We start from the raw sequence: 18,438 nt of genomic DNA, 5'->3' as shown, positions 1-18,438 counted from the left end.
ATGCAGCTGTAGTCACAGCATCTGAATCTCCTGAAAGCATGCTGCAGTGGTCCTTTCAACTTAAGTTCTGGGGAACTTAGCATAGGAATTCCTTTCTTCCCACATTTTCAGTCTCCTATTAGCTTATAAGAATGAATTTCTTAGGAAGAGCAGAGGGAAGTACATGGCATGTGCCTGAGCTTGTCTTGGCAAAGTATGCAGTGATTAAATTGAGAGTTCTGGATTTGTGCTTTAATTGGTTGCCTATTACAACACCTAGGATGGAAGCACTATTACAGTCATTCGGTTTAGTGTCCCATTGCTTTTAATGATAATGGTGGGCTTTAAAAATCAAAACAAAACTTATCATTGCATTACATTTTAGACGCATCAAAACAAATTGTGTCTTCTAAATTAAGTTTTGGATAACAAGAGGCTTTTTTATATATTTGTTACATTGTTCTCAGGAGATTAAACAAGGAATTATTGCACTTAACTCTTCTGAAACTATCAGTAGACAAACTCTGCAGACCATCCTTACTCTGACCGTGAAGGCACAAACAAAAGCATTTGTCTGTTGTTTTCTTGGTTTTCAAACCTGTTCTTTTTTATGCAGGAAGTGGTGCCACCAACTTCTCATACTGGGTTCTCTGGATTACATTTACCCTTTGTGGGGTTTACATACACAACTGACAGGTAGGCAAAAGGAAGTTCTTTGTTAAATGCATGGCTGAAGTGGGGCTAACTCAAAGTTTATTTTTTCACATGCACTCTAAAAGCCCACCTGGCTGTGGATAAATAGCTGTTCTTAAAGTATATTTAAACTTTTGGGCTTTTTAACTTACAGGTATTAAGTGCTTACATTTAGTTTCTTTCCATGTACTTGAAATAAACTAAGACAGTGGCACATTTTTCATTTTGGGGTACTTGTATAGTTGTACAAACATATGTAGCAATAGTATATACCAGCTACAGAGATGGCAAAAGAATACAAGAATATAGTGCATACTGAGAAACAAACGAAATAATATGTTTATAGGTACTGTCACATTTGATAATAACTTATTTCACTATTCTTTAAAAAAAGCAAACACAATTTACTGCTCATACATGTTAACCAGCAGATTAATTTATTGCTTGGTAAAATCCAATTCAATTTCAAATGAACACAGAAAACACTTTTTATGGGGCATTTTTGGCTTGATAGCCCTTTTAAAAGTGTGAAGCTAAAGAAGAGGAACATGAATATTGTTTTGTAGTTATTAGCTGTATTTTCATTAAAGAAAACCAAAGGGATATTTGCAGATGAGTGGAAAGTATTTAGATCACTTCAAGCTTCTGTTTTACATAGCTTGTTCTGATCATATTAAAATCTGTGTAGGAGCTCTTGATGTACAGTTGTAAATGGGTAGTAATTCTGTCCTAATGGAGTTTTTCTGAACAGCCACAAGCTTGTTGGCATTTCTTGTTTGTTGCATTTTAGCAGTAGATATTTTGAAGCATTTTAGTGCTAAGAATGATAAGCTGCGATTGGGTTAACTTTTCAAAAGTAGCTAGATCACTTAAACAATTTGAATTAGGCTCTTTTCAACATGATGCAGGCTCCCAACTACAAGGTGACTTGTGTACTTTTTCATAACCTTGGTAGTTACACTGAGATAATAAGCATTGCTCAGTCATTTCAGATGTAGAATTCAACAAAAAAATACAAGGAACTGCTACAGGTTGTTGCAAGTACTCACTGAAAATAACTTATGTTTTGTTTGCAGCTGTTTATCTGACAGAGGCTCATTAAGAAGTGTAATGCAGTCCAGTGCGGTAACCAAAGATAAAGATGTGCAACGCGACTTAGAGAGCAGCTCGCAAATAGAAGCTTATGAAAAGAGGATACGAAAACTGGAGCAAGAGAAACAGGATTTGAACAGAAAACTGCAAGGTTGGTTACATAAAGTAGCTGGGATGTATGGTTCAGGTTATGAGGAAGCAGCAGAATGCATGTAGTTTGCCTGATGGGTTTTTTTTCTTCCTCAACTTAAGAATCTACACAAACTGTGCAGTCCCTTCATACTCCAGCTCGTGTTACAGTACATGCAAACTGTGATAAAGAAATCAAAAAGTTAAATGAAGAAATTGAGCGCTTGAAGAACAAAATAGCAGGTAAGTACTTGCCAGCCAGGCCAAACGTTCTGGCTTGAATCATACAAGTAATTAGTCTTAGTAGCCAGAATGCTGGGTTTATCAATATGCATTTTATTCAGAGCAAGTAGGAAAAAAGTCTTCATGAACACAAAAGCAAAGAAAAAATATTTTATGGCTTGCTTACTGTTAAGCAGCATTTTAGTGTTTTGAATAATTGCTTATCTTTCCCCTTAACTTCCTTAGCCTGATTGGTAGATACTCCCCTGGGGAGTCAAGAATACAAAAATTGGCTAAATACATTCAATAGGACATTTTCTGACTATATCCTTTCCATAAAAACCCTAGGACAGCCTCTTCTCTTGATCTTGCTTCTCTTAGTACTTGTTTTTTTCTGGCCATAGTTACAGCTGAGGGAAACATTGAAACTAATTGATTTGATCCTTCATCATAAATGTGAAGTAACTCTCTACAATTTCATTGAGCTGTGTCAAAGAAAGGAATGCAATTATTCCAGTCTTGCCTGAAAAGTAAGACTGCAGTTTGACCACCATGTTTGCATTTGTACATGTAAACACCTTCCAGAAAACATGAAATCAGATTTTAAAAACCCTAAGAGGGTATGAGCAGCTTTTCACTAAGTAGTAGTGAACTAAACTTTCTACCTTGTAGTATTAAGAACACTTTATTATGCAGAGCTTCACACACCACCTTTTACTATAGGTGAAAGGAAGCCACAGGTGCAAATTTGTTTTTGTGTATCACTTGCAAATAACAACAGACATCAACCTGTCATCATCCTCTTTGCATAAGCCTCAACTCTTTCTTTCTTTTTTTTTTCCTCCTTCAGGCACTGGGGATTTGTGTCCTTGTTAATTTAGCACACAATCAGTTAGCATAAATTTTCTATCCTCTTGACTTTCCTTCATGTAAAGCAAATAATTCATGGAGATGTCCTTATCATAGTCAGAACTAAGCCTTCCTCTTGTTCCACAACATTGAAGTAAAATATCTATGACCATCTCTAAATGTTGTTCTTTCAGAACTTGCTTTGCCCTTCTAGTTGGCGCATGGTACCCTGTGTGTACATGGCTGTGAAGTATGAGGGTCTTTTACTTAGCAGAATTTTTGTGCAGCTCTCCCCCGAAGAGGTTTAGTGTAGCTTACAGCAAATACCAGATACATTATAAGGACAGATAAGTTTAATATGAAGGAATATGTAAGAGGACAGATTCCCCAGATAGTGCCCCAAAAATTAATTCTGCCTGCTAATGGCCTACCCAAATAATGTCTTGAAAGGAATGATGGTCTAGTGGGTGTGGCACAAACCCAGAAAAAAAGGAATTGGATTGAAATGATGACTGCTTAGTTTGAAGTTTGATTTTTTTATTTGAAAGTGCATGCAAACATTAGAATGTGGATGATGAAGGCAGTGGCCTGCCCTGTGGAAAATAGAGGTGAAATCCCTGTTCTGTGTTGTAGATTAGAGTCTTTCAATCCCAGATCACTTTGATCCCCCTGAATCAGACAGGCTGGGACTTGAACCTACATTTTCCATATCTCAGGCTAGTGCCATCAGAGCCAAGACGTGATGAGAACTCCTTTGGGCCCCCAGCTTCAGATCTTCTATGAAACATTTCAGCTCTGACCAAATATAGTTTGCCAAAAAAAAAAAAGGAAAATTATTTTCTCACTCTTGCTGAAATAAGCCTCTATCTTGCATTGGAGGGCTTATGTATTCAAACTTGTGCTGCTCAGGTGCTATGGTTAAAAGATTTACAATAGGATGATCAAGTAGCATTGCTACCCATGCTGTTGGTGCAAATTTGGGAGCAATCAAACTTTAGTTTTAATTTCTGTACAGATTCCAGTAAGCTAGAAAGGCAGCTTGCAGATGCAGTGGCACTTCGCCAAGAACATGAAGACTCCATACACAGAGTAAAAGGACTTGAAAAGCAGTGCAGAATACAAAGACAGGAGAAGGAGGACCTTCATAAGGTAATGGTCCTAAGTGTATACCTTTCACCCTGGTTACTTAAAATGACTCAGGAATGGAACTATCTAGAAAAGAGCATGACATTAATGTTTGAAACCAGTACTTTCTTTGTTCTCTTCAATATGTTGGTACATTAATGCATCCATTCATTTGATAAATAATAGAGTGGCAGGGTGGATACTAGCTCCAAGGAGATGTGTATTCTGTATTGTCCATTGGTTGGCATTCATGTAATTAAGAAAAACCTCTGCTCTTTGTTAGTATTAAACACATTAGTCCATTCTTCTTTTTTTGGTGCATTCATAGCCTCTTTTGATGACAGTAAGTTAGAAACCCATGTAATGAGAGACCAGTCTGCCCTGGCCAATAGTGTAATTACAAAGCTAATGCAGACTACTTTTCCAGAAATATAAAATTATGGGCGGGTGCAGAACACTTCCTAAAGCAGATCGTTTCACTGTTTTACAAATCTGTGACTGGTAAGTGAATTCCAAACATAATAAAATGTATATATACAAAACATTTAATCCAATTAACTGAGCTTAATAACCATTCGTTACTGAACCTCCTTATTTTTTGTAACAAATTTCCCTTTTTTGATAAAGGAACAATAGAATAAGCATTCTTAAAGTGTTTTAAATAGTTGACTAGACTTAATATACAATATTAAGTATATTATATCCCTATAATTGAAAACTTCCAAATTTTCTAAATGAAGCTGAATGTCTTAATATTTATACTTAACCCATAAATAGTCAAGCTTTTGTTATCTTAAACTTAAGCGCTTCACAAAATTACTGAAGTGACTTTGTATTTTCACAGACATGTCAAAAATCAATATGTTGTCAGATGACTAATACTGAGCATCGTCAAGGTTGTGTAGCTGTATTTGTTCATCAGAAATGATCTACAGGCCAGCATGCCTAAAGTTTCTACTGTATAAAATGAGTTTTTGGCCTCACAGGTGGTTTCTAGTAAACAAGTTCTCTCTGAACCATTGTTAAAGCTTATTTGCGAGTAGCAGATTTAAGCAGCTTCGCTACTCTTGACTTCAGTATCTGCTTTGTAGGTTAGTGAGTGCACTGTAATTCAGTAAACATGGCAGAAGTGTATAGTTCAAATTAGCCAAGTTGCATATGATTTTTTCCATAATTTGTATATTTATATTGTATGAGAGAGATGGGATAAATAAGCTGAGCCCAGAGGATTACTATATGTAGAACAGTATGGTGTTTAATTCTGAGATTTGATTTTCTTTAGTTTCTTTTCATTGAAATCTGACTGCAACTAGGACCAGCAGTTTGTATACCTGCTATTTGGAAGTTTACATAATGTGGTTGAACTTTTAAGTCGGTTTATCCTGTTCACTTTTTCTTTGGAGAGGCAAAATGCAGTTTTTAATACTTTTTTCCTGCTTTTACCAGCAACTTGTGGAAGCTTCAGAAAGATTAAAGGCACAATCAAAAGAGTTGAAGGATGCTCATCAGCAAAGAAAGCTAGCCATGCAGGAGTTCTCAGAGCTCAATGAAAGGATGGTAGACTTGCGCTCTCAGAAACAGAAGGTCTCCCGACAGCTTCGTGATAAAGAGGAAGAGGTGGAAGTGATCATGCAGAAAATTGATTCTATGCGACAGGAAATTCGTAAATCTGAGAGAGCCAGAAAAGAGGTAGTTTGGCATAATAGTTAATAGCATGTTTCAGCCACTGCTTACTCTCGAGTTGCATCATGTTTATTAATAAAATAGAAAAGCCAGGAGCATTAACTATAATCTGGATCTATGTGAAGCTGTATAAATTGGGCTGGCACCTCTTGCCCATTATCATATTTCGGTTTGCATAATAGATGTTAAACACATCTCTAAATGTTAGGAATGTATCAAGGAGTGAGATATCTTCTCTTTTTAGAAGTTCTAATTACTTGTAATCCAGTAAAAAATATTCTTGCTATACACTCAGTTGATCAACTGTTTTGTTAATTTAGATGTAGAGATACAGTTGCACTGAAATCCTAATATATATCAAAGGCGAGAGCAGTTTGGGCTTCCAGTACCCCTGCTAATTTCCTTCCGTGTAAATACTTTCTTCTTTCTGTTGCTGTCAGGAGAGGTGGTTTGGACAGGCAACAAACAAGCAAGCAAACCAGAGTTTATTTTTCTTATCCTTTTTAGCTAGCCATTTTTTTTAAGGTATTTATAGTGGCTGTAGGTTAAAGAAATGCTGTATTTTTATCCTTTGATACTACATCACCACCATTTTATTCATTGGTTATTGAAATAGTGTCTGGAATCCATAATCATGGGTTAGGAGCCCATTGTACCAGGATACGTACAAATGGAGAATAAAATGAAAGAAATGGAGAATGTCCCAAGGAGAGATTACAGAAAAGGAGGGGCCATACAAGGAAACAGCTGAAACACTATTGGTTACTCTTTTCATAGCGAGGGTGGCAGTCTCACAAAAAGCATGGCAATGCTTGTTTGAAAAGTTAACAAAGGTGCAGTGGTTACTGGCATCCTGGGCCAAGCTGTGGCAGTGCTCAACATCTCATTAACAAAGGAGAAGTAGAAACAGATTGGTCACGAAGGGCCTTACTATTGTTGTTGACTGCTCTCTCTTTTGCCCTATGCATGTAGAATGTGTCCACATGTTGCTGCTTTTTCATCCATGACACTTTCCTCTAGGCCTTCATAATCTGTGTTGGTCTTTGCAAATTCATCACTCAATACCTTATGCAAGGTAGTAGGGATGAATGGTGGTTCCAAAGACCCAAAAACTGTCTTAGAAGAGAGGAGAAGAAATGATATAGTTATGCCTAGCTTGCCTTTGAAGCAACTTCTGATATTTTTTTTTATTCCTAGCTGGAAGCTCAACTTGAAGAAGTTGTAGCAGAAGCATCAAAAGAACGCAAGCTCCGTGAGCACAGTGAGCTCTTCTCCAAGCAGCTGGAAAATGAGCTTGAAACATTAAAGGTTACGTTATTTTTAAAATGCAAGACCTGTGATATTTGCATGTCCTTTCTCTGAGGAGAGTATTTGTATAAAACTTACTAATCTTAAATATACTCACTTCTATCAAACTATTTTCCCCTAAACAGTATTGTTATGGCTATTAATCTCTTACCTATTGTCTGTTTGCCTTAAATCATAACTATTCTTTCAACACTAAAAGAATTTTGTCATATTTTTCCTGATAATTTATGCTCTTTTGTTTTTGCAGGTGAAGCAAGGAGGCCGGGCAGCAGGAGCTACATTAGAACATCAACAAGAGCTTTCCAAAATGAAGTCGGAGCTTGAGAAGAAAATCTTATTTTATGAAGAGGAGCTAGTCAGGAGAGAGGCATCTCATGTCTTAGAAGTAAAAAACGTGAAAAAGGAAGTGCATGATTCAGAGAGCCATCAGCTAGCTCTTCAGAAAGAGATCATGATGTTAAAAGATAAACTGGAGAAAGCAAAGCGAGAGAGGTGAGGATCTGAATTCAGCCAATTGGCTTAGGAAAGTAGTGTGGTATTTTTTGCATTTCATAGGTAGTCAGTGAGGTATGGGACACTTAACTCTCCCTTCCACACCCTTGACATTCCTGCCTCAGTGATCCATCAGGTTGTAAATTCTTGCTCTTTTTTTCCTTTTCCTCAGGCACAGTGAGATGGAGGAGGCTGTAGGAACAATAAAAGAGAAATATGACCGGGAAAGAGGCATGCTCTTAGAAGATAACAAAAAGCTGACAACTGAAAATGAAAGGGTAATTCCGTTAGTATAGGCATTATTTGAAGCCAACTATGGGTACTCTTCTTGAAAACTAGTATTCTGTTCTTTCCTTGGATTTCATTTGCTTCTGATTCATTCTTCTGTTGTGATAATTCTCCCTAATGCTCACTGAGCATAGAAAAAACCATAAGCATCCTTTAAAAAGGGGCCTTTTTTGTTTGTCGTTCTGGTCAGATCCATGATAGTTGAACTGGGCAAATCAATTTTTTTCTTTATTTTTCCACATGTGGAGTTGGGCCCCCCAATGCTGAACTGAGGAATACCATGTATAAAATAGTTCACTGGGGCTACCTGCTTCTCCATCTGACCCTCAGGAAAAAAAATTAGAGGGGAAAGAAAGGGGGAGGAGGAGGTGACCACAACAGCCTCCCATTTTCTTAGCTGCCGAAGATTAAATATGCATCTCACACAATGTCCTTGATGCTTTCCTTGTCTCTTTCTGTTCTTTTCACCTGTTCAGTTCCCTAATCAGAAGTGGCAACTGAACATGCAGTACCTAGATGTTGCGCTTGTAGAATCTGACAGTGTTTTCCAAATGTTTGGGTGATGTGGCAGAACCTTTTAATAGCCTAGAGTGTTTATGTATATGAAATTTGCACAAACAAAATGAGTCTGAAAATGACACATTTCAGGTATAAACTGCTCATTTTTCATTTCAGCTTTGTTCCTTTGTGGATAAATTAACAGCACAAAACAGGCAGCTAGAAGATGAACTCCAAGACCTGGCAGCGAAGAAAGAGTCGGTTGCTCACTGGGAAGCTCAGATTGCAGAAATTATTCAGTGGTATGTGCGAGTCAGAGAGCCAGACAGCATCTTTCAATTTTTGAAATATAGATGGAACTCTCAAGTGCAACCAAGTCTTCTCTACACTTGCGAGATCAGGGAAAAAATACACATTTGTAATTACCAATGATCTGTTTTGCCCTTTGGTTTCCAAGAGAGCAGATAGTAAGACTATTTTCATTGAATTGTGATTTTTAGCAAATTAGAGCTATATACTTTTAACTTCAAGATAGAGAGGGTTTAGCCCTAGCTACAAGAAACTTTTTACAGTTAGTTATTTTAATAATTAATTTGTGTGTTCTGCTCTGGAATTTGTGGGTGATTCATTTGAGATAACAGCAAGGATATTCAGAGCTTGGGATATGATGCAGAATCTTTTCAAGGGTTCTGCCTTCCATCTCCTACAGAAAGCTCAGTTCCTCTTAGCCCCAGCGCGCACGTGCCCCCCCCCCCCCCCCCCCAACATTTATGTTTCCCAGGAACATTTATATACCCAGACAGCCTCCTCTTCTCAAACAATCTCTAAGGCTGGGACAGAAGTTACACACAAACTGAAATAAATGATTGGAAACTGGTTCAAATCTGTAACACAACAGAAGTTCAGTCCGTAGAAACTGCTTGCAGAATGGCCAGAACTGGTTTAAGGTGAACCTGGATGGATGTAGTATCAGACTTAATTAATTTAGGTTAAATCAGTTTATTGAATTTGTCCCAGATCCCCTCCAATTCAGGTTAACTCACAGTTCCCCAGCATCCCAGGATGATTTGAACCTACCTGGAAACCCTCCCCTTGCAGGGTGGGCAGGCTAGCCTTGGCCCAAGCTGTCTGCTCCAGCCTCTCTTCCCCCCCCCCCCCCCCACTGTTTTTGGCCTAGGCCATTGTAGGCATGTGGCTGCATATCTGGAATCAGAAGTGAATGTTTGTTCATTTGCTTATCAGTTCAATCTGTACAGCTTAGACTAACTTGCAAAAATTGAATTGATTCAGACTTGGACTTTCTGACTGTCTGTACTTAGCTTAAATAACTAATGCTTTATCGCAGGGGTGGGCAAAATGCGGCCCACGGGCCAAATGTGGCCCACCAGGCCATTCTATCCGGCCTGCAGGGCCCCTAAAAAATTTGGAAAATTAATATTTGTCTGCCCCTGGCTGCCTGTCATGCAGCCCTTGATGGCTTGCCAAAACTCAGTAAGCGGCCCGAAATAATTGCCTGCCCCTAGTTTGAGTTCATATGCCATAGGTAAGCGTTTCCAGAATGCAAAACAGACACACACAGTGCACGTAAACATATTGATTACAGGTGTGCTTACATTCCTCCTTCACCTGAGACTGAACAGTTGAAACCAATGTCTGCAAACTTGCAATTCTCAGCCAGAAGTCTCATGTCCCTGGGCTGACTTTGCAAGTCTTTCAGCTACCAAAATGCGTATTTATTTGCCCTTCTAAGCACTGGAGAGGATCTGGAGAAGATCCATAGAAATGAGCTCTTAGCTGTACAAGGAATAAGCAGATCAGGCTCCATACAGTAGCGCTACCACTTGGTGCCATTCCAGTTGACTGCTAGAGGGAAAGTTGTCAGTTTACTGAAGGTACATGCAGAAACAGGAGAAACAGCTGGAAGGAAGACCCGAAGGAGGCACAAGCAAACAACATCTCAAATCCTGAGCCAGGAACAATTTCAAACCCCAGTTATCTTGTATCCCTAAATAGTATATTGTTGTTCTTTTGATATTGGTAGTTAGCATAGGGATGTACAGCCAACTTACCATGCTATAAAAAGGGGGCCATAACTACCTACATGCACACGTTTATCCCACAGTATGTGGAAGCTTAAACCATGATAGCCTGCTGTGAATATGCATAGAGGTGGTTACTGTGGAACAGTTGACATGTGGTAAAGCCCTCTTTTTAGCTTCTGGGAACCTGTTTGCCTTTTCCCAAGGGTTTCATGATATTTGAGCTTGTTTCATCAAAGCTTATATTTTTTCCAGCTTATAAACAAGGTCATGCTTAAGTAACTGCTTTGTAATTGCACACCAGGGTAAGTGATGAGAAGGATGCCCGTGGATACCTTCAGGCGTTGGCTTCCAAGATGACAGAAGAACTAGAATCGCTGCGAAGCTCCAGTCTGGGATCAAGAACATTAGTAAGTCAACTGCAAGTGGTTAGAAATTGCTCTAATTCATGAGGTTGAAAATACTTACTCTTTGGCTTCAAATTTTTCCATGTTCATTTATCAAAAAAGAGTATACTGAACTGACAATCTGAGATCTTTATGATAGACAGTGCTTTGCTTCTAATTGTACCATTTTGTGATGCCCATTTTAACAATGCAGTTAGAATGTGGTGAAATCCTTTATTTTGCTTCTTGCCAATATCTGGCATAATTGTAAACTGTGTCTTAAAACCAGACTCAAAAAATCAGTAACAAAAAACACTTAATGTTAACAAAAGAGAATATTTTAATGCACCATCACAGACAGATGTTAAGTGGTTAATAATACCTGGTGGCATTTTTGTAATATCTAGGAGCAGTAGTTATGAACCAAGGCCCTCTGTAGTAGGAACTGAACAAATGAAGAGCAAAAAAGACCCTGCCTCAGAAGTGTATTGTGATGTATTTAGGCTATAATGAGAGCAAGATGTGTCTGTTGCTGTTGACACATCAGGGTTTATAAAACCCTGTTCAGAGAAGGAGCACCCAATCTTAAGATAACTGCAGCAGTAGTGACAGTCCAGCCTTAAGGTAACTGCAACAGCAAGAGAAGGCAGTTTGAAGAAGGGTGACAACTCTCTTTTTGTCTACTGTCTGCTTTTTTCATGTTGGCAATAAACAATACAAGATTGATTGATTGGATAGGTCCAGCAAATTCTGTTTTAATTTATCAGTTACAAATTTCAGTCAATATTTAGGAAATCAGTCAACATCTAACAAGTTATAGTCTCTTGGCTACTTGCTGGTGAGCTGTTGACACCAGGATGATAATTTGGTGTTCTCTTCCCTGTTTTCAGCTGTTAAGTTTTATTTAACCAACAAAAAAACATATTGTTCTATTTGCCATTAGAATGCAACTGGGTGGAGAGACATCCCTAAGATAACATCCCAGTTATAGTCCACATTAGAAAGTCTGAGAATCCTAGGGATCGGGAGACCTCAAATTTTGCTGTCCTAAAGAACACCATTTCTATGGTAGTAAGTGTAGAACTAGTCTGTATCTTAAATTTAGTTCATAATCCAGAGTAAGACAAAAAAAAACGTATATACACATGTATACACTTAGGCATGTCCTCTAGAACCCTAGGAGCAGATGCTGCATTTGTCCCTGGATAAACTGTGCCTGTGTTTGCCCTTGGACAAAAATATCCTGGGATTGATACATACATGCTAGGGGTGTGCAAAATGGACCATGTTTGATTCGGATTCGGCCCAAATTGGGGACAGTAATTCAGTTGGTTGATTCAGATCACTATCCCCGATTCAATTCAGCCGAATCCAAATGTGAAGATTTGATGCTGATTCGGAGAATCAGTGATTTGGCCCATAGACACAGCTTTAAATCTTTTTTCTATATAGCTTGAAGTACCAGGCGCAGCTCGTGAAAGCTTGTGATGCTGGGGCAGATGGAGCATCCCACAGGAGCTGATAGTTATTTTTAATCTTAGCTTTTCTGAAAACTGTTACACATTTTAACTGGTGGTCTGTATTCGACTGTATTAATTTAAACTTATGACAGTGAAATGGTTAATATTTGATTCAAGCAAAGATCTTAAGGACAAAACGGGGGAGGTCTTATTTTATCCTCCTTTGGTACTTACAAACAGAATAGAACCGAAATGTTGAGAGTTGATGTTCATGTTCCATAACTTACCCCTGCAGGATCCACTTTGGAAAGTGCGGCGCAGCCAGAAGCTGGATATGTCAGCTAGGCTGGAACTGCAGTCTGCTCTTGATGCAGAAATACGTGCCAAGCAACTAGTTCAAGAAGAGCTACGAAAGGTTAAAGATGCAAACATATCGTTTGAGAGGTAATAAATAACTTGTTCAGCTTGAATATGTTACAGGCTGTTACTTTTAGTGTGCTACTCTCAACTACCTGTTAAAATAACAAACATTTAAATTTACCTGTTATGCCAGGAACATTTCATCATGATATAAAGTGTGAATATTGCAATGTTTAAATTAAGCTGTAAAAAAAAAATGAAGATATAGTGAAGTAAAGGTGAGAATTAATCGGCCTTAAATAACAGGGCAAGTATTGCCAGTGCTCAAAGAAAATGAGATTTCCAGTAAAACATTTTTTAAAAATCCTAATTTCTTGCTCTTCAAAGTTAAAGATTTCCATTTTACTGTTTCAGTAAATTGAAGGAATCTGAAAAAATAAATCGGGAGCTGTTTGAAGAGATAGAAGTCTTAAAGAAAAAACTGGAAGAAAAGTACAGAACTGATGCAGGTAATTAAGTTTACGTTATAAAATCATTTTAGTATTAAACAGTGTGTTTTCTTTGAGTAAAATTAATGTGGTTTTGGGGTTTTTTTAATTTTTTTTCAGGTCTCAAACTTCCCGATTTCCAAGATTCAATATTTGAATATTTCAACACCTCACCCCTTCCACGTGATCTGACTTTTAGAGTGAGTTTTAAACTAATTGACTACAAAAAAGTGGCTTGTGGGTTTTGAATTAGCTAAAGGTTATGCATGGACAATATTTAGTAAATTAGAATCTGTCAGAAGTACAATATGAAAGGCAAATTACCTAGTCTGAGAAGTCAAGTTATGGATCCTCTTCTCCAGTTATTGCCATATAGCTTAGCTTTAGTTATCAATAACTTAGGAAAATATTCCCGAAGTTTTATTTCAGTGTAAACAAAGAAGGCAGAATGTGAAATATTCTGGTTCAGCAGACAGCAGTCTTTTCAGGTTTCAGGCTGAGTGCTAGGACCTGGCTACTGCTGCCTCTTCTCTCCAAGACAGCATGGCAAGAGTTTCTGTGGCTAAAGCCCCACATGCACAGACCGTGGGTTGCCACCCCTGGTCTAGCTTGGAACTTTTGTTGACTCAATAATGCATTTTTTTTTGCTTAATTAGCTCTGACTTTTGAGACAAAAGAAAGGACATCACAAACAGCTGCTGATGAGGCAGTAGTAGAATGCTTTGCATTTCCCAAGGAAATGCATTCATAAGACATAAAAGGGGTTAAACCAGAGATAGGCAAAATATGGCCTGTGGACTGGATCCAGCCCACCAAGTGAATGGATCTGGTTCACAGGTAGGTGGCAGCTCCAGCTCTGGAAGCTGCTGGCCACATTTGGGCAGCTGTGGATGTGGCCAGCAGCTGCCGGGTCCAGACCCAGCACAGGGGTGGAGTGGGGGAGTGCCAAAGCTGCAGGCAGGTGGACTCCAGGAGATGGGGAGAGGAAAGTGGGTGCTAAAGCTGTGGGGGGGTTCAAGCTTCTGCACTGGTTGCAGCCCTTGGAAGGGAGGAATTGGGAGAAGGAGGTCACCGGTCACCAAAGCTCATTAAGTGGCCCACCAGCCCAAATAGTTGCCCACCCCTGGTCTAGACTAATAGATAAGATCATTGACTCAGCTTTGAACTCTATGGGGATGTTATAATAGAAGATACTGGAAAGAGACACAGAGGACTCCCACTGTTGGTAGAATCCAGATGCACTGTTTTCAGAATTTGTTGCTGGCGTGTTGCTGTCCTGACACACCCACTGATTTTTGGAAAATCCAGTCGTACAAACTGGCTCAAATCAGGCATTTGTGTGTAAAGTTTTTGTACTTCCCCTAAGGAGGCAGCTGTTATACAACAGTGAATCACTTTTCCTTACTTTATGAACTCTTGATCCTTGAAGAGTTTCTGAATATGTTTTGTTAAACATTTTTAAACTATTCAGAATGAAAATCATAAGCACTCTAGAGATAAAACTGTAATCTAAAATCCCCTTATTTTATGGAGTTGTAGTTATACAGTGGGGTTAAAACATGCTGTCTAGCTAAATTTTGTATTTAGGAGCCATAGAAATACCATGCTTTCTATATTATTTTCAAGTTGTTGCTGTTGCCAGGGAGAAAACACAGGGATGTTCTGTGATGTTTGTTACATGCAGTACTTTTAAAAAGCAAGATTTAAAGCAAAACTTGACTTGACTTAGTAAATGAGATTTAAAAGCACTTTGTATGAATAAAGTTTGAATTGCTGTTTGACTTTATTAAAAAAGGAAATAGAATATATTTAAAACTCTAATACATAGAACACTAAATGCATATGATTAAACCACAATCCCATATCAGAAACTGCTGTAAATGTGTAGATGTGAAGGAAAGTTTAAGTATCACTTCCTAATGAATTGCAGAGTAGAATACTGAACATTCTAGTCAGCAGTTTTCGTTAACTTTTTTTTAAAGTACACTGACAATATACTTCCCTTTGATCTTCATCCCAATTTAGTTTACGCACATATCAGGTTGCCTTGTAAACATTTTATTTAGTTAGCCTACTAATATACCTCCTGAAGTTGTCTTGTGGGTGATCAGTGATCATTTTTATCCCTCATGTTACAACAAAGGATTCTGTTTCTTCTTCATCTACATCCTCTCTGCTAGCCTTTTGGGAAGAAGTAAGTTCTTGTTGTGATAGCTTTGCCTCCTGCATTTGTGACCTGTATTTTTTAAATGACATCCTAAAACTAGTGGATTTTTTGTGCTTTAACTTTTCATACAAATTAACTCACTAAGTAGAACTAGTTTAGTTTTTTTTTTTTAAACCTCTTTGCAGGCTGACCATTTTAAGGTATCTTGACAATGTTTGTACTAAAGATGAATCTTGTTTTATCATGTTAACATTGTATTTTACACAATGATATCTAACTTGCTATTTATTTTAAATTCATCAGTATGCCACTACCAATCAGAGTATACCAAAATATCTGTATGTACTCAATGTGCTAACTGTATTGAGCTATCTTCTCCCTCAAGTGTGAAGAGTGACTGACTCATTACTCAGCAGTCTTCACTGCTAATTACATCATTTTTAAAAAGTTTTAATCACATGTTTGTTAATCACAATCTCCATTATATCCTCAGAGTGTGATCCTGTAGTATCACTGTTTCCTACCCAGCTGCTTTTAGTTCTTTAATTCCAGAATTGTAGCATACTACCCCCTTGTGCTGATAATTAGTAGTAGCTAGAGTAAGTGTGAATTTAATAGGAAGCTTGTGATGGATATTAATCACCAACATTAGTGAAATATGATATAATTATCATTAGAATTCTCTCATCCTATTAAGCAGTGTAATAGAATGATATTTATAGAATTCTTGAAAGACTTCTTAGCTATCAAAAATAAATTGCATGAAGTCACTGAGAACCTTTCTTTTGGTGGCTCCTGTGCACTTTAGCATTCCTACAGCAGTAAATTATCTTAAGTATCCTATGGATTGTTTGCCAGAAGGCCTGGCTTCATCTTTTACCAGTATGCAGGAGATTAGAAGCAGCCTTCTAAAATATGATTGGTGGATCCAAGTATGTCATAAAGACGCTGTCTAGATTCTGGGAGGAAACTGTTGTTACAGCTACAGTCCCATTTACTATTTGGTAGATTTTTTTTAAATCCGATGCCTCCATACATACAATGTTGTCAATACAGCATAGATCTATTTCTTTAAAAACCAAATGTTAAATAGTGTTTATAAAAACTAACCGAGCTCTAAATGTTGTCCTGAGCAAGCTGTTTTTGTCAGGTCAATAGCTTTAACTACGTTCAGATTCGTTTCACGTTGACCTAAGACCATTCCTTCAGACTTGTAGCATTAATCTAATTTGTTTGCTGTTATTTCTGCAGACGAGTTCTGTTAGTGAGCAAGAAGCACAAGGTCCCAAACCAGAAGTCTCACCATCTAGTTCTGTCATGACTGCTGAGCAGCAACAAGAAGTAAGGCAGCTAGTATTTTATTATCCAGAGTTAATTCACTTGAGAGTCTTTTATATACATGTGACATGTTATAAATATATTGCAGACATCATTCACTATGAAGAGGCTTACTCCAGCACTGAGTTTTTGCTTGTGTATAGACACCTGTCAGTGTTAAGTGCACCTGCTTTGCAAACAGTTGCAAGTGGAATCTTCCTCCAGTTCTGTATATGTTGATGTACTCCATTTTCATACCTGTTTTTTGTACTGCTGCTTGTTGTTAGTGTGCAGGCTTTCCTGTGAGTGCTTTCCAATATGATCTGCTCACAGTAAATTAGAAATGGCAATACAGTCTACAATCTACACTTACAATCTTTGCAAATTTAGGGAACTTTACCCACTCCAATTCTAGAATAAATTCTTGAAGCTTAATTATCTTCAACTGCAGTTTCTTGTGATTCAGGAATCAATTCGGCTTCAGAGGATGCCTGCCGCTCCCTCCCCCACCATTCAGTCCATTTCTCTAGCTGTACCAAAGGTAGGGGGACCTTGTTCACCTTATTTCTGCAAACTAAAGGGTTTGTTTTTTTTTAACAAATAGCTGTGCAAATGTATGTTTGCTTTTGTCCTGTCTCGGTTTGTCACTTATTGTTGTGTTGTAGGTTTGTTTAATTAAATGTTCCTAAATGCAAATTGTTCAGTCATTTTTAGTTTTTCCCAAAAGGGAAAGAGAATTTCAGACTGGGTTGTTATAGCTTTGCGGGGTTTATTTGTACTCTGGTTCTGCTGCGATCTTGAGTACGCGTTGGAAGTAAAAGCACTTACAGTATTATTTGGAAGGAAAGTTCTGACTTGCAACACTTTTAACATGTTTCAGTTACTTAAAAGAAGCCTAGATTTATGAAGTAGCTTTGGTTTATCTTGAATTTATCTTTCAGCCTAAAGCTCACCAACTCAACATCAAGTCCTTCACAAGCCCTACTCAGTGCAGTCACTGCACGTCTCTTATGGTGGGATTAGTTCGACAAGGCTATGCCTGTGACGGTGAGTCAGTGTAACAATTCTGAATGTTCAGTAACTTAGCCAAATAAAACAATTTGTTCTACAGCCACAAGTTACGCACTGGAAAAACAACTGTTGCATCTTTTTCTTCTTACCGTCTTGCATCTGCAGATTTGAATCAGTTGAGGAATGAAATTCTCAAGTTACTTAAACTTATTAATTCCTTCTTCCTGCACCATCTTTTTACTAACACTATCGCTAGAGCAGGCTTCCTATAAAATGAAGAAATAAATGCTGCAGAAGTTGTTGCCATAATTGAAATTTAACAGTTTCCACTGTCCTCATCTTAATCTATAAATTGGGAAGCATATGTGCCTCTCTGTTTTTACTCACAAGTCATGAATGTAATCAAATTCTGTCAATTTTTCTAGCTTGGTATCTTCAAAATCCATTCTTCCCCCTCTGTTATTTTGTAGTATTCTAATCTGTAGTGGAAGTGTTGCTGTGAAAATATTTGTCTGTGCCTTAAATATTCTTTCACCTTGATTACTGTCACTGGTCTCTGACATAACATGTCCAAACAAATCTGTCCCAAAAAAACACTGCAAAAGTTATCTTCCAGTGTTGCTATGCCCAACTCTGTTCACTCCTTAGTCTATCCATTGGTAACTTTTTGCATTGTATTCAGCCTCCTTGTTCTTGCCTTCAGGGCCATTTGCAGATGATTGATTGTCAACTCCCGTCCCCCTTCAGCTCTACCAGAAGCACCTGCTGCTCTAACAGCACTCGCTTTGAGGCACCCTTTTATCTCCTGCTGCCTGTAACTGCTTTTGTTCCATACCACTCTTTCGTCACTCT

The 18,438-nt window shown here is 38.1% G+C and overlaps 1 protein-coding gene across 4 annotated transcripts in view; it reads left to right on the top strand.

The window, feature by feature from the left end:
• The window catches only part of CDC42BPB (CDC42 binding protein kinase beta), a 127,971-nt gene that overhangs the window by 83,522 nt on the left and 26,011 nt on the right, over nucleotides 1-18,438 (top strand). For 2 of the 4 annotated variants that reach the window (XM_006276254.4, XM_014596423.3), the window contains exons 9-24: nucleotides 596-675; nucleotides 1,749-1,915; nucleotides 2,017-2,136; nucleotides 3,980-4,113; nucleotides 5,536-5,778; nucleotides 6,970-7,080; nucleotides 7,328-7,572; nucleotides 7,745-7,850; nucleotides 8,536-8,660; nucleotides 10,702-10,807; nucleotides 12,539-12,687; nucleotides 13,018-13,112; nucleotides 13,212-13,291; nucleotides 16,510-16,599; nucleotides 17,042-17,116; nucleotides 17,517-17,622. In XM_006276254.4, coding sequence (XP_006276316.1) covers nucleotides 596-675; nucleotides 1,749-1,915; nucleotides 2,017-2,136; nucleotides 3,980-4,113; nucleotides 5,536-5,778; nucleotides 6,970-7,080; nucleotides 7,328-7,572; nucleotides 7,745-7,850; nucleotides 8,536-8,660; nucleotides 10,702-10,807; nucleotides 12,539-12,687; nucleotides 13,018-13,112; nucleotides 13,212-13,291; nucleotides 16,510-16,599; nucleotides 17,042-17,116; nucleotides 17,517-17,622 — 2,032 coding nt within the window. The remainder of the gene's footprint in view (nucleotides 1-595; nucleotides 676-1,748; nucleotides 1,916-2,016; nucleotides 2,137-3,979; nucleotides 4,114-5,535; nucleotides 5,779-6,969; nucleotides 7,081-7,327; nucleotides 7,573-7,744; nucleotides 7,851-8,535; nucleotides 8,661-10,701; nucleotides 10,808-12,538; nucleotides 12,688-13,017; nucleotides 13,113-13,211; nucleotides 13,292-16,509; nucleotides 16,600-17,041; nucleotides 17,117-17,516; nucleotides 17,623-18,438) is intronic. The other 2 variants (XM_059723250.1, XM_014596424.3) reach the window with 1 other exon arrangement.

This window comes from Alligator mississippiensis, chromosome 2 (assembly GCF_030867095.1).
Source record: "Alligator mississippiensis isolate rAllMis1 chromosome 2, rAllMis1, whole genome shotgun sequence".
Taxonomy (NCBI): Eukaryota; Metazoa; Chordata; order Crocodylia; family Alligatoridae; genus Alligator; species Alligator mississippiensis.
Note: the sequence above shows the minus strand (reverse complement) of the source record. Positions and strands in the feature narration are given on the sequence as shown.